The 15,021-nt window shown below is 53.5% G+C and overlaps 1 protein-coding gene across 5 annotated transcripts in view; it reads left to right on the forward strand.

Annotated features, from left to right (window-relative positions):
- The first annotated feature begins 668 nt into the window (after positions 1-668).
- SH2D2A (SH2 domain containing 2A) overlaps positions 669-15,021 on the forward strand; it is a 30,628-nt gene continuing 16,275 nt past the window's right edge. For 2 of the 5 annotated variants that reach the window (XR_005215200.1, XM_037825696.1), the window contains exons 1-8: positions 669-803; positions 1,411-1,574; positions 2,382-2,566; positions 3,276-3,365; positions 3,588-3,756; positions 7,873-8,025; positions 8,227-8,529; positions 10,312-10,482. Coding sequence is in view for 4 of the 5 variants with exons in the window: in XM_037825696.1 (XP_037681624.1) it covers positions 770-803; positions 1,411-1,574; positions 2,382-2,566; positions 3,276-3,365; positions 3,588-3,756; positions 7,873-8,025; positions 8,227-8,529; positions 10,312-10,479 (1,266 nt within the window). In the remaining variant the exon portion in view is untranslated. Of the gene's footprint in view, positions 951-1,410; positions 1,575-2,381; positions 2,567-3,275; positions 3,366-3,587; positions 3,757-7,872; positions 8,026-8,226; positions 8,530-10,311; positions 12,438-15,021 lie in introns of those variants that run through there. The other 3 variants (XM_037825698.1, XM_037825695.1, XM_037825697.1) reach the window with 3 other exon arrangements.

Below are 15,021 nucleotides of genomic sequence, written 5' to 3' on the forward strand. Positions count from 1 at the left end.
AGATGAGAGAGAGATGGGATTGGTGCTCCAGTATGGGGAGGGGGCAGATGCACATCACATGTCAGCATTCACGCTATTAATGAATAATAATTAATATTTCTCCTGCTTAGTTGGAAGAAATTCTCCTGCCCTTCTTTGAAGAGTGCCTGGTTTTGCCCTAACCCAGCCCCATTATCTGCTCCTGGATGGAAGTCAGGACTCCTCCTCCCTACTCCCTTGCCTCACAGCTTTCCTATGACCCCAGAAAGTCCTCCCAGAAGTCTGACCCACATCTTTCCTGTTGCAGCCCTGCCCCCTCTCCTCCTCATGTGTACTCAGCATAATCCTGTGTATGACTCTCTGAGGTGCCTCAGCACTTTGTGGGGTTGACTCTTCTGAGTTCACATCCCACTCCCACTGCTTAGAACACACCAAGAGACAGAGGAGGATTTTCCAGAAAGCAGAAGCCTAGAGAGAGAGCCAGAAATGCAAGTCCCAACCTGGGTGAAGGAGTGGAGAAAGAATCAGGAGGGATGGAGTTCAGACAGCAGTAAGGACTTCCCAACACCCAAACACCCACCTTCCACTGCCCAGCTTCCGGGGGGAGTGGCGACTGTCTTACGGCTTTCCATGACGTGGGTCCTCTGCCGGAGCTAAGGCTGTGGGTGAGGCGACATTTCCTGCTTCCAGGGGCCCGGGCTGAGGGGAGAAATGTGTTGCTGAGTGTGCACAGCTTTGGAGAGCACACATATACACCCTGCTCTGGGGGCTCCCTTCTTAGGCTGTCCCCATGGAGTTCCCCCTGGCCCAGATGTGCCCCCAAGGTAAGTGTGAAGTTTGAGAATGTGGGTGGGAGGGAACATAAAGACAACCCCCCTCCTCATCACTCCTATTCTCTCTCTCCTGGGCCTGAGCACTCTGATGCAGGGACGAGAGCCCCACTCCAAGCCAGAGGTGAACAAGGCTGATTGGTAGGGTACTCACAACCCCTTCTCTTTCTCTATTGTTCCATGTCTACTCATCCCTGAGGATAAAGATGACAGGGTTTGCTGAGTGCTTCTTAGAGAGGAGAGAAGATGGAGCTGGGGAGATGAAAGGGGTGGGAGTCAGAGGACCCTGGGCCAGACAACGGGCCTTCCCCGAAGCGATCTGCTTCCCCAATTGTGGGACTTCCGGGCCATGAGAAGGCCAACTTCATTCCCAAGCTCTTCTCCCTGGCCCAGTTTCCTGACATGCACACCCTCCAATAGCATCAGCCCCTCCACGTCTCCTTGGCTCCTTACTGCTTATCCCTGAGAAATCCTCCCTGCTGTCCCTGTCCTCCAGGTTCCTTGTCAGAGGCAGGCAGGACCCCTCTGAGCCTTGGGGGGAGGGGTGGGAGGTGGAGAGGCAACTCCTCCCTAATCTCAGCAGTCCTCTTTGTGCCAACAGGGAGTCGCCAAGACCCTGCCCCAACCTTCAGCACTTTCCATCCTATGGACTTGACCAACCGCAGGAACTGCCAGGGCCTGGGCCTACCCTCGCGGCCAAGACCCCATTCCCTGGAGGCCGAGGAGTCCCAGCCCAGCCCCAGGGCCCTGGATGTCCACGCTGTGGTGAGTGGGAACTTGGGGGGTACAGCCCTCTCATCTGCTCCCACGCTCCCATGGTGAGGGCTCGCAGACAGACAAAGGGAGGGAGAAATCAGGAGCAAGTAAGCTGTCGGGGGCTGCAGACAGGGCTGTGGGCAGATAGAAAGCACCTCCATCATTTGCTTAGTGCCCACTCGCCTACCACTCACTACTCCTCTGCCTCCGGAAAGCTTCAGGCTGAGTCCCCCAGTTACAGGTCACAGTGCCATTAGTCCAATAAGCAGCCATCTGCATCTCTGTGTCAGTGGGCTTCATGTGCCCTGTGCATTCAGGAGCCCCGTCTCAGTCCCTCTCACCTCCTCAGCCATTAGGAAGTCCTCCCTGTGGTCCAGCTTCAATCCTTCCTATATAGGGCGAGCCCTGCTCATTCTTGCCTCTGGGGTGGCTTCCTGCATCATCCCTTTTCACCTCCCAGCCAGGGACTGACCATCTGTCCATAAGGAAAGCCAGGATGCTTGTCTCACCTCCACTGAAGCACAGATTAATGACTCGCTGCTACTGGATGACAGGCCCCCTTATGACCCAGAGGGAAGTGGGAGGGGATTCCCTGGAAACCAAAACCACTGGAGCTGAAGATGGGATTTAAGTTAGACCTTGGGAAGGGTTTTCTGGGTAATTAAACCCTAAAATCGGCAACTGGGATGGGAGGGCCTCCCTCCTCATGCCCAGGAGGGCTGCATATGAGAATGAGAAGGTGGTGGCTGACCTGGAGTCAGGGGAAGGCCTGCTAATGGCGGCTGCTTCCCCTTCTTGGACTCGTCTCCTATCTAGGCATCTCTCCAGGCCCGGGGGGTGGCCTCCAGTCCAGGAGATGCTGGGAAGGCTGAGGAGCTGCCTGGGGAAGGAGGCCTGTCCCTGCAGACCGAGATTCGGGCCTGGTTCCAGAAGACCCAGGCCCACTGTCTCCTGCAGCACGGGGCAGCCCCTGCCTGGTTCCACGGCTTCATCACCCGGAGGTGAGTCACAGAAGAGGAAACAGGCCCAGAGACGGGCAGGTCCTGGATCCCTCCGCTGGTTAGGGACTGAGGCTCTGACGCCAGTTTTCCGACCCCCAGAACTTCACTAAGACGTGTCTCCTGGGGGAAATTATTAGAGAGACTCAAGCAGTTGGGTCCTGGGCCTCAGTTTCCCCTCTCTAGCCCCATTATCCTCCTGTCTCTAAGGCCTCCAGCCCTTATATTTCCCACCTCTCTGTCTCTCAGTTTCTCTCCCCATCTCTTGCTCCATCTTTTTCTCTGGCCGACTCTAGCCTGCTCCTCTTTCTTCCCCCGTCCCTCCCTCTTTCTCCACCTCTCAGCCTCACTTCCTCACACCTGTCGGTTCACTTCCTCAGGTCAGCTTGTGACTTCTGGAATCTAGAACTCCACCTAGCATTCCTCTTGCTGCAGCCCCAGGCCCCCAGGCTGCCCTTCCAGGATGAGGATGCAGGGCTGGGAGGGAGGCAGGCCCTCTGGCCTCTGTCTCCTGAGTGGACTCCTGGTCCCTAAACACCACAGTCCCCCGCAGCGGGAGCGCAGCGCGCCCACATCTCTCTCCCCCTCCCCACACTCGCCCTTTTCTAGCCACTTCAGGACGCTTAGTTGGGGGTAGGGGTCCCCCATGAGAGTCAGGGAGACCAGGGACGAGGCCCAGAGGGGTTCCATCTCTTCTCTCCACCATCAACAGGGAGGCCGAGAGGCTGCTGGAGACAAAGCCCCAAGGATGCTACTTGGTGCGTTTCAGCGAGAGCGCCGTGACCTTCGTGCTGACTTACCGGTGAGGGGGCGGGGCTCCGCGCCAGGCGTCGTGGAGGCGGGGCTTCGAGTTGTGTGAGGGGCGTGGCTTCGTGCTGACGGACGTGTGAGGGGCTTCTCTCAACCCCGCGGCGGCAGAAGGAAAGAGACCCTAGCTGGGCTGGGCGGGGCAGGAATCGCGCCTCGCGCTGGTGGCCCTGGCCTGGGAGGAGGAGCGGGTCTGACCTCGAATGGCGCCCTGCAGGAGCCGGACTTGCTGCCGCCACTTCCTGCTGGCCCAGCTCGGGGACGGACGCCACGTGGTGCTGGGCGAGGGCAGCGCCCACGAGCGGTTGCAGGACCTGCTGCGGCATTACACCGTGTGCCCGCTCAGCCCCTACGGGGAAAAGCTCACCGAGCCCTGCGCCCGCCAGGTACGCCCCCCAGACCCTGACCCCAGAGACTCAGGCCGGCGCTCCTCTCCACCCAGGCCCAGGCCCCAGGATCACAGCTCCTGGCAGTTTCTCATTCTAACAGGCGACCCACCCTGGCCTCACCTGCCCACACATCTGTGGGAAGCTCTTCGAGAAAGATGAGCACTAGGGAGGGGTCCTTGAGAGACCAGCTCAGCCACCCAAACATAGGAGGAGTGGGGAGAGTCTAACTATGCACACGGTCATTAACTTATTAAATCTCAAGATATTTAGTGGGTACGTACCATGTGCTAGGTGCTGGCAGGCCCAGGAAATAGAGCTGTGGACAAGAAAGACTGATGGTGTCAAACACACAAAGCTTACTTTTCAGCAGCCAAGACAGACTATCAAGTAATAGGAATCAAGTCTGGAGAGAGCGATGCGAGGGGAAAATGGGAGGGTGGGGGGTGCTATTGACCTTACTTGGGGGACCCTGCTGGGCAGGAGCGGTGTCAGGAAGTGCCTCCCTGAGGAAGTCCACACAGTTCTGAGGGACACTGCATGCCAGGCGTTGTTCTGGGCACTGGGAGAGTAGCTGACAAAATATCCCTGCCTTTATGGAACTTACATTCTAATGGAAGGAGATAGACAATGAATAAGTAAGACAGATAAAAAAACAAATAATACATATGTCAGGTTATGATAAGTAAGTGCTAAAGAAAAAATACATATGTCAGGTTATGATAAGTAAGTGCTAAAGAAAAACCAAGCCAGTGGGCCCGGGTCTTCTGGAACCAGGCCCAAATCTCAGCCTGCAGGGACAGGCCCCCTTCCTCAGATAGAGTGGACAGGGTTGGGGCTCTTTTACATAGGGACGTCAGGGAAGGCCAGTCTGATAAGGGGATGTTTGAACTGAGGCCTGAGTGAAGTAATGGAGGGAGCAGAGCTAACAACTGGAGGGAATGCATTCCAGGTAGAGGGAACAGCAGGTGCAAAGGCCTTGAGGTAGGAGATGCTTGATGTGTTGAAAGAATAGTGAGAACAGTGAGGAAGTGAGCATGGGTGGATCAGGGTGATTGAAGGATAGAATCATAGAAGATTAGATCAGAGAAGTGGAGGAAGGGGACCCTTGTAGACTCTTGTACAGATTTGGGAGTTTATTCTGATTGAGATGAGATGGGACAAAAGAATTACAAGCTGAAAAGGGACATGACCTGACAAGTTTGGGAGTAGCAAAGGTGACAAGATGGAGGCTACTAACAATATTTCAGATGAAATGATGGTGGCCTGGTCCAGAGTGGTGGAGGTGGAAAGGAGAGGAGGGATGGGTGGTAGAATGTTGGGTGTGTTTTGAAGATGGAACTGACAGGATTTTTTTTAACTCAGTTTTATTGAGGTATATTCACATACCGTACAATCATCCATGGGGTACAGTCACCTATTCATAGTACCATCATATAGTTATGCATTCATCACCCCAATCAATTTTTGAACATTTTCCTTACACCAGAAAGAATAAAAATAAGAATAAAAAGTGAAAGTAAAAAAGAACACACAAATCATCCCCCCCATCGCACCCTATTTTTCATTCAGTTTTTGTCCCCAGTTTTCTACTCATCCATCCATACACTGGATAAAAGGAGTATGAGCCACAAGGTTTTCACAATCACACTGTCATACACCATATAAGCTACATAGTTATACAATCATCTTCAAGAATCAAGTCTATTGGGTTGAGGTTTGACAGTTTCAGGTATTTCCTTCTAGCTATTCCAATACACTAAAACGTAAAAGGGGGTATCTATATAGTGCATAAGAATGCCCTCCAGTAACCTCTTGACTCCATTTGAAATCTCTCAGCCACTGAAACTTTATTTTGTTTCATTTTGCTTCCCCTTTTCGGTCAAGAAGATTTTCTCAATCCCATGATGCCGGGTCCAGGCTCATCCCCGAGAGTCATATTCTGCGTTGACAGGGAGATTTACACCCCTGGGAGTCAGGTCCCACATAGGGGTGAGGGCAGTGAGTTTACCTGCCAAGTTGGCTTAGTTAGAGAGAGAGGCCACATCTGAGCAACACAGAGGTTCTCTGGGGGAGACTCTTAGTCAAGATTATAAATAGGCTCAGCCTCTCCTTTGCAATAACAAGCTTCATAAGGGCCAGCCCCAAGATTGAGGGCTTGGCATACCAAATTGAGCTGACAGGATTTTGCAGAATTAGATGAATTTGAAAGGATGGAATTATCACTGACTGAGGTGGGAAGACTGTAGGAGAAGCAAATTGGGGTAGGGGGGTGGGAGGTAGATCAAGTGTTCAATTATTGACAGCACTATTTGAGATGTCCTTTCAACAACCAAATGGAGATGTCAAGTAGGCAGTTGGAATACATGAGTCTGGAGTTTGGGAGAGAAGTCTGGGCTGGAAATAAACATTTGGGAGTCATCAGCCTGTATATGGATTCTAAAGCCTTCAGGAGGGGTGACATCTCACTCATGGGAGTGAATATAGATGGGAAAGAAGTGAAAACCAGTCTCACATTTAAAGTTTCAGAAATGAGGAGAAACTTATTAAAAAAAAAAAAAATGAGAAGGAGCAGTCAGGGAAGGGGAAGGAAAAAATTAGGAGAGAATGATGTCCTGGAAGCCAAACAAAGTGAGTCAAGGAAGAGGGAGTGCCAATAGGTCAAGAATTGACCATTGGATTTAGCCAAAAGGATTGGAATTGGCGACTTTGACAAAAATAGTTTCATGGAGCTTGATTGGGGTCAGTTCAAAGAAGTGGGGACAGTGCCTTGGGCAACTCTCATGGAATCCTGTGTGGAATGGGCAGACACCTGAAGATTTCCAAGCAGCAGGAACAGGGCGTAGGAAGGTTTGGGGACAAGGAGGAGCCAGTGGGTGCTGAGAGCTGGAGGGAGAATATGGGAGGTGGGGCGGAGACCCAGCTCTGTGGCCCCTATGGTGAGTCTTGTAACTCTTGCTCTCAGAAGTTAGGACTGTATCCTGGGGGCAGCGGACAAGCACTGAAGGATTGCTGGAGGGAGTTTCTGTAAGATCCCTCTGCACCCCCACCCCGAAGCAGAGAAGGTGTTGGAGGGAGCATGAGAGGATGCAGGGAGAGCATTGAGGAGGCCTGAATTGGAGTGGTGGCTGTGGGCATGGAGACAAGTGGGCAGATGTGGAAGATATTAAGGCAGTGAAAGGAGCAGGGTTTATCTGATTAGTTGTGGGGAGGGAATGAGAGAGGTGGAGGTTTCAAGATTGACTCTTAAGAAGCCTTTCGGCAGTAGGGTTTAGATGCTCCTTTTTATTCATAAAGAGAATGCCGAGAGAAGAGAGGGTTTGGGCATGGAAAAATAATTCTGATTGGGACCCATGAAGCCTGCGGTGCCCATACATCTCCATATGGAGGCATATACTCGCATGAGCACAGGGAGAGCCCCAGAATCTTGGTTTACCAGAAACAGTGGGCATGTGGACAGGTTTCATGAACCTGGTGCTAAACACTGAGCTGAAAACACACCAGTAACCTTCCCACTGTGAGGTTCATCTCCCCTGAGGCTGTTTCTGCCCCTACAAAAATCTGGCTTATATCTCCATAAATTACAACTCTCCGGAGCAAAAGCTCCAGAGATCTCAGGGCAGACTCTCAGCAGGGGGAGGGGTGTACACAGGCTCACATCTAGGGGGCACATGCACACCCACATGCACACACAAGCCTGTGCCCACAAAGACAGGGAAGGGGACAGCTCCACTCACACTGTTGGCTGCAGAAATAAACATAGGCACAGCATATGCCGAAATGTTTTAGTGTAAAAACTTCTAAAGCTTTGTTGCATTTTTATAACCACGGGAGCAAATGGAAACTAGCCTGGCTCTGTGTTTCACATGAAATTATATTTACAGCTAGATGTGGACAGTGGTACCCAGAGCCACCCCACCCCAGCCCCAGCCCCTGGCCTTCTTGCCTTCTCCATCCCCACTTCCCAATCCCGGGAACCCAGCCCCCAGCCCAAGCCCAAGGTCTGAGCCCCACCACCCTCAATTCTCAACTTAGACCAGGTTATTCTGTTCTCTTGGATCACCTGCCCCCATCCCCCCTGCACCAAGTCCCTCAGGCCTCCTCCTTTCTTGGCAGACTCCTGAGCCCCCTGGACTTTCCTTGAGGACTGAAGAATCCCGCTCTGGAAGTGAAAGCCAGGATCAACCCCCCCAGTATAGTCCAATCCTCAAGCAGGGGCAGGCTTCATCAGCCCCACCACAGAAGGAGGCTGCACGGCAGCCAAAGGAGGTATTGGGCTGGAGTGGCCGAGGGAGGAGGAGGCAGGAGGGGGAGAACAAAATGGAGGGAGGGGCCAGTTGGGAGGGGCAAGGCCAGCAGAGGGAGGGGCCTCAAAGAGGAGGAGGCTCAGGCTGGGGCTCAGACTCCAGCTTCGGCCCTACCTGGGTTGCTCTTAACCTTTTCTCCTCCCGGCATCACCTTGTCTCCTAGCCCTCCCAGCTGCCCAGACCCAAGCCTCCCATCCCGGCCAAACCTCAGCTGCCTACCGAAGTCTACACCAGCCCTGCTCCGCGAACCCGCCCGGCTCCACCTCCCAAGCCCCCCAACCCTATCTACCATGAGCCTGATGAACCCATAGCCTTCTACGCCATGGGCCGCGGCAGCCCTGGGGAATCCTGCAGCAACATTTACGCCGAGGTGGAGGTGCCCACGGCAGGGGATGAGGGCCCGCTGCCCATCCTCCGGCACCCCATCCTACGGAAGTGCCGGTCCAGGCCTGTCGCAAGAGGCCAGGTAAATAGGGATGCAGGGAAAGGTTAGACTATAAGAAGGACTTCCTGAAAGCCAGATTGGGGAGGGTAGAGAAGGTGGTCAGATTGGATGCCTGAGGCAACAGACCCAGAGATTGTTCACTCTTCTCCCTAGGACTGACCCACCTTAGTCAAGCCCCCACCCCCTCCACTTCTCAGCATATCAGACCCTTCCTACTTCACAGAGAAAAGAGTGGCCCCAAGGCAGGGTCCCCCTCCACCTCCCCCCACCTGGGGCTGCATCCTGGTCTGTGTCCATCTTGTCCATCAGGTCCTCTTCACACCTGCTTGGGGCTGACTGACCCTACACTGAGCCATGAATCTCGGCTCCCCAGTCTGCATTTGCCTCCCTCAGCCTTCATGGCCCTGCCACCGGAGGAAGAGCATTTGGGGTCCCTTGGGCTGTCTCAGATGAGCTCAGGGAAGGGGCACCTGCACTCCCACCCTCCTTCTGCACACTCCTCCCTCCCTCTTCCTCATCTGCCCACCCCCAACCCTCATCCCCCCTCTCCTCATTGATCAGTTCAAGTCAGTGTTTCACGTCATGTGACTTATCGCACCCCCACCCTCTCCCTCAGCCTCTGCCATCCTCACTCCAGCTTTCCTGCCTCTTCCTCTGGCCCTTCCCCACCCTCCCTCCCTGCTGGCATCCCAGGATTCCCCCACAGTCTGCTCACACTCACCCACGCCCTTGCCGACTACTGCCACCCTGGAGCTGATGGCACCATCCATGTCTCCATCCAAATTTCTCTCCAGGTGATTGGTGGCCCACAGACCCCTCAAACTCAACACAGCCAACCCTGCTCCCACCCTTTGCCCGCAAAAGTGCTCGCCCCTGTGTTCCTTCTCCTGACACAGAACTCTCCAAGCCAGAATCCCAGGGGCTTCCTCTACATCTCCTCCCTCTTCAGCACTACCCTTCCACAAGCCACCAATTGCTGCTGAGTGTCTACTAAATATATTTTTCATTTCTCCAGTTCCAGCCACCATCATCCTTCACCAGGACTTTTCCAGGAGTTCCTACCTGGTCTCCTAACTTTCAGTTTTGCCACTTCCAATCCACTCTGCCCCAAGGAAGCCAAAATGATTCATCTAAAACAGTTTTGCCTGGTGAATAAGGCCCTACATAATTGAGGTGGGGGGTGGGTGTCCCCCACCTCCTTAGTCTTGCTACCCTCTGCTCCCATCTTCCCAGAACTATCCACATTTCTTCAAACACATCAAATGACTTTTAGCCTCCTAAAGCTTGCACAGGCCAGTACCTCTGCCTATAGTGGCTTCCTGCAAGCTCCCCACCCCTGCTGCCTGGCAACCTTCTAATCATCTGTTAAGACCAGTTTGCACTTCTCTTCTGGAACAACTTCCCTGACCTGACCACAGAGTCCATCTCTGTGCTTTATGCACACCTGCCTTACCTACTGATCACCTGGGACACCCATCTCCCCCCACCTCCCTTCTCCCCGTCACCCCCATCACCCTCTGTCTCCCCACATCCCAGTAAAGTGTGATCTCCCTGAGGGAGGAGCTGGGACTTATTCATCTCTGTTTCCAAAACATCTGGGCCTGGCACAGAGCAGGTACTTAGGAAATATTTGCTGAAATGAATGAATGAGAGCGGTCTAGACAAACCCCCCCCACACACACACACACACACACATAGAGGCCAAAGTCTATTAAGACCACAGGTCTTGGCTCTTGAGACTACCGACAGGCCTAGAGGCACAGGGTGGAGCATGTGACCCAGGGCTCGTCCTTCTCTCCACAGAATCCAGGTGACCCACAGCTGCATTCTGAGAACTCTGCGGCTGGACAAGACCTTCCTCTACCCCACCAGTCCCCACCTCCCTGGGGGCACACCCTCCCCCACAACTTTTCTAGACTGGTGCTCCAGGATCAAGGGCAGGCATGGCTCCCCTTGGGGCCTCCTCAGTAGCCGGTGAGTCCAAGGTGGGGGAGGATAACTTACCCACACCTGGGCACCCTTCTCAGGAAATATGGATGAAAGACTGTAGGTGATCTAAGCTGGAAAGGACTTCAGCCATCATCTGTTGCAAGAGTGGCAAAGACGTATCACCTTGCATGCCAACTGTGATCCATTGGTTGTGGCTGTCTCGAGCACGGCATTGGAAAGGCTGTGAAGGTCAGGTCTGGACTCAGCAGGAAAGAGCACCATGATTGATTAGTGATGTCTGCCACAGGTGAGGGAGGGAGAAGCAACAGCACATTTGTTCTTACTGTTCAAGTCCAACTCCCTCACAGAGCAGATAAAAACACAAAGCCAGAGACGGATAGTGACTTAGCCAAGGTCAAGCACCAGAACCCAGCTTCCTGACTCCCCTGTTTAGTGCTCTGTTTTTACCACACATCCACTAACTTCACAGGAAACATCAGAAATTTCCTTAGATAAGAAATCTGGCTGCTTTACAGAGTGCTGCCACCTGGGGCCTGGGGTGCTGAGTCCCCTCCTCAGGATTCCAGGCTTAGTCCTGGGCCCCCAAAAAAGCCGGGAGGTTAGAGGAGCACATGTGAAGCCCACTTCCTCTTGGGGACACACCCACTGGTTCCTTCCTGAGGGTCCCCACAAATCTGATGGCTCAGTGCTTGGTGATCCTCTAAGTTGGTGAGGAAGTGAGCCAGGATGGCCCTGCTGGCTCCTGCTGCCCTGGCTTCTCCTGGAGTCTAATTTCCTTGGCCCTCTGAGCCTTTGAGGCTGGGCCCTGGTCCAATGCTGCTGTTGTCTGAGGGATGATTTGGTGAGAACAGATGTTAGAACTTGTTTGTTGATTCTTGTCTGGCTAATAAATCATTGCCAACCATCTCCCCCGACAGAGATCCAAGTCCTCTGAGCTCCTTCTGTCTCTGTTTCTGACTCTCTTCCTCTCACTAAGAATCATGTTGTGGGAGGCAAGGGGTTGAGCTGCCATTGTGGTAGAGGGAGAGGGGTCTGGGGGTTGAGAAACATCTAGGTAAGAGTTGCAGATCTGGAGCCAGGAGAACCAGGGCAAGGGCCCAGACCTCTCTGCAAAGCATATCTTCTCTACCTGGGGTGGGTTGGGCAAGCAGGTGTTGGCCACACCACCTGGGGAGGCCAGTTAAGAAAGAAGGGCAGGGAGCAGAGCAGTTAAGGGGTGTCCCTTCTTCTCTGTGAACCCCTCTGCCACTCACAGGACTGGGGAGTGACATGTATTAGTAGCCTCTGTGTGTGAGCACCCCCTGCAGTGGCTCCAGGACTCGAGTCTCATCTTCCCAGCCTCTTGGGCTTAGGCCCTTTGCCTCAATCAGGAGCCCATTCCTTCCCCTGTCCCTCTGGTGATTCCTCCCCAACTTCTCAGCCCAGACCCAGCTCAGGACCAGCCTCCTGCCTCAGTGCAAAGTTCCCCACTCTGGGTCTCCAACCACCCGGAAGAATCTGCCTTGTGTCTTATTTTTGTCTCAGACCAGAGGCTGTGTCTGCCCCCTGGGATTCACAGGGCTCAGCGCAAAGACCGCCCACCCCACCACCACCCCCAGGAGCTGCTCAGGCCTGGGTACTCCTGTGATCTCATCTTGCACTCTATTCCTGTGAGAGTTTAGTCAAGGTCATCAGTGCCTGTCAGGGTCCCTCTTCCTGCTAAGGGCACCCTGTACCTTCTGGGGCACAGAAATCTTCCAGTCCCTTCCCTCAAGCCATGTTTCCTAGGCCTGGGCACAGCCACCTCCCCAACTCACCCCCACTCCACCCCCAGCCTGGCTCCAGCGCCAGCTCCAGTGACTAGCAAATTCCCCTCCTTTCCACTCTGGTGCTAATCAGCTTAATAAAAAATATGTTTGCTGAGTCAACAGAGTTGGGGTTCCACTTCCTTCTGTCTGTAGGTCTCAAATCCCTCCTGAGCTAGGGGAGAGGTGAGAAGGGAGGCAGAGGGGAGGGGAAGGGAGGAGAGCAGACGGTTTTGCTGAAATCAGGGAGGAGGGTGAAAGTGCAAGAAAGGTCTCAGATTAGACTCAGGGAATCACTCTGTGGCTGATTCCTTGAGGGGGTTGGGAAATGGGGGTGGCTTGAAGAAAAACGTTGTGCCAGTAAGAGATGCAAGTCAGAAAACAGAGAGGATTTCCTCAGACTTCGGGATTAACAGAAGAGGTGGGTAGAGGGGAGTTGGCCAGACCCACTTGATGTTTCTGGAAGCAAAGCCTGCTAGAGAGGGGCAGAGTGGGTTCCAATGACCCTCTCCCACTCTCTTAGGCTCCACGCAGCTTGGGGTGGGAGCACCAAAGTGGTGGGGGTGGGGGTGGAGGGTGGGATCCAATAGAGTTCTGGGTTCCTGCTGTGGCACTGTGCTAACTACCTGCGCAACCTTTTTGGCAGGGAAAATGTCAGTGCTACTCTTCCCCATTTCCTTATGAAATGAAGATAATGCTTCCTGATTTGCACACGGGGTTGCTATACAGGTCAGGGAGACCATGCAAGTGAAGGGCTTTGAAAAGTATGACTGCTGGGGCCAGAAGAAGCTTCAGAGATCCTCGTGGCAGACTTTTTGGTTCAACCAGAGGAAACAGATCTGGAGGGGTGACAGGAAGTTGGAGGCAGTCAGCTCAGGCCCAGCTCTCATCACCCCAAGCCAGTGCTCCTCCCTATACCCCGGGCCCCCCAGGCAAAAGGATAAGGTCTCAGTCCTCCCCAGGGCTCCTCCTGGGGGCTCAGTCCTGAAGACCAGAAGTGGTAGACCCTCTCCTGCTCTCCCCACAACTGTGGGCACCCCTGCACCATCTTGCCGACTTCACTCTCAAGTTGGGGCCTGGAGCTGCTGTGAGACAGCGGACCTGAGGATGGATGAGAAGTTGAGTACCTTGCACAGGAATAGGGAACTGGGGCGATTTTTTGCCGAGCAGTTTGCTCCTCCTCCCCAGCCAGGAGCTGAAGGGCATTTCTGAGCTGATTCAATCTTCCCATGGTCATTCCATTCCTCCCGCCTCTTCTGGGCAGGGCCTTCTGTGGCTCAGCCCATGTAGATCTATGAAAGAACAGCTTCTCACCCCCACCCCACCCCCACCCTGAGCAGAGAGCACTGTTTCCACTGCAAGGTCCAGCTTTTTTCCCCTCCGGTCCTGGCCCCTTCAGCACCCTGGCCAGCACCCTGGCCTGCTCTGATGGCTGGTTTGGCCTGCCCGTCTCCCCTAAGCTGTCATCCTAACTGCAACCTCGCTGATCCAGCAGTCTCAGTCAAGAGACCTGGGGATAGGGGATTGAAAAGTATTAGCATCAAAACCTCAGCTGTACTGATTCCACAACACATCACCCCCGACTCCCTTAATTTAACCCACTCAAGAGAGTTAGGGGCCAGTCATCACTGAGGTCCCACCCTTGACTACCTCTACTAGTCTCAGAACCTCTATTCCCACCTGAAAGCTGAGCAAAGAGGCAGGAGAGGGGGGAGAGGACAGGAGCAGGCAGCACAGTGTTCCAGCAGCCTTACCACTTCTCCCAGGCCCCACAATAGACAGTGCCTTCTTGGACAGCAAGTTCAACATGCTAGCTAATGTGAAGGCCTGGCTGGGGCCCCTCTCCGAAGGCCAGAGGCTTTGAGGTAAGAACTGAAAAAACCCAATTATGACAGCTTTGCCATTTCTGTGCCCTTCTAAGCCTGACCCTGGCAAACCGCTTTCTGCAGCTCTGCTGACCTGGTCAGTGCAACATTTCACACTCAAGTTTGCCCAGTACCTCCAACATCTTCCAGGGGTGTTTTGGATCAATTTCTAATCAAAGCCTTTACATCTTCCTCTCTCTGTCCCTTGGCTGTTGCTGCCATGCCAATTTTGGCCAAGTAGAATTCCTTAGTCCCCCTTATCCCTCCCTCATCCCTATCAGTCTTCTCTTTCTTATTTATCAGAAATTGAGGCTCCTGTCTCCTGGAAGGAACCCCTCCTAAGTGCAATCTGTCTACTTTCTGACCTGTCAGCATTTCTCTTGGCAACCAAGACGTTCCAATCACCAAATAAAATGTCATCTTTGATAGGACTAAAAACTGATTTTTTAGAAAAAAGAACCAAAGGAAGTGGGAGGAATACCTTTGAGATATCTTATCTAACTCCGTCCAGCCCCAGAAAACACTGGGACTTGCCTACCCACTGTCTCCTGACTTCCAGCCCAGAGCACTTCTAGCTACATCATGATGCAGTCCCTAAAATGAGAAAGTTAAAGAACTGCTGAATCCCAGGGGTGTGGCACCAACTTGAAGTAAAAGCTGCATCTGTAGCATACGGGACACAGGAAAGAAAGCATCTGATTGTTTGGGATCTCAGACTTTGGGACCCTGGTGAGTCTACCTCACCATGTAAGATACCCCAGGAGGCAGATCTTAGCCCTGGGCCCAGGGCCTCTGTTTACAGTGGGAATGGTGGTAGGCAGTGATGCTCCTTGCTGAAGGCTGGCTGGAGACACTGAATTGGACAACTACAGCCTGAGTGTCCCTTGGGATTCAGGAGCCCTGTCTGGCTCCAA

Source organism: Choloepus didactylus, chromosome 2 (assembly GCF_015220235.1).
Source record: "Choloepus didactylus isolate mChoDid1 chromosome 2, mChoDid1.pri, whole genome shotgun sequence".
Classification (NCBI taxonomy): Eukaryota; Metazoa; Chordata; class Mammalia; order Pilosa; family Megalonychidae; genus Choloepus; species Choloepus didactylus.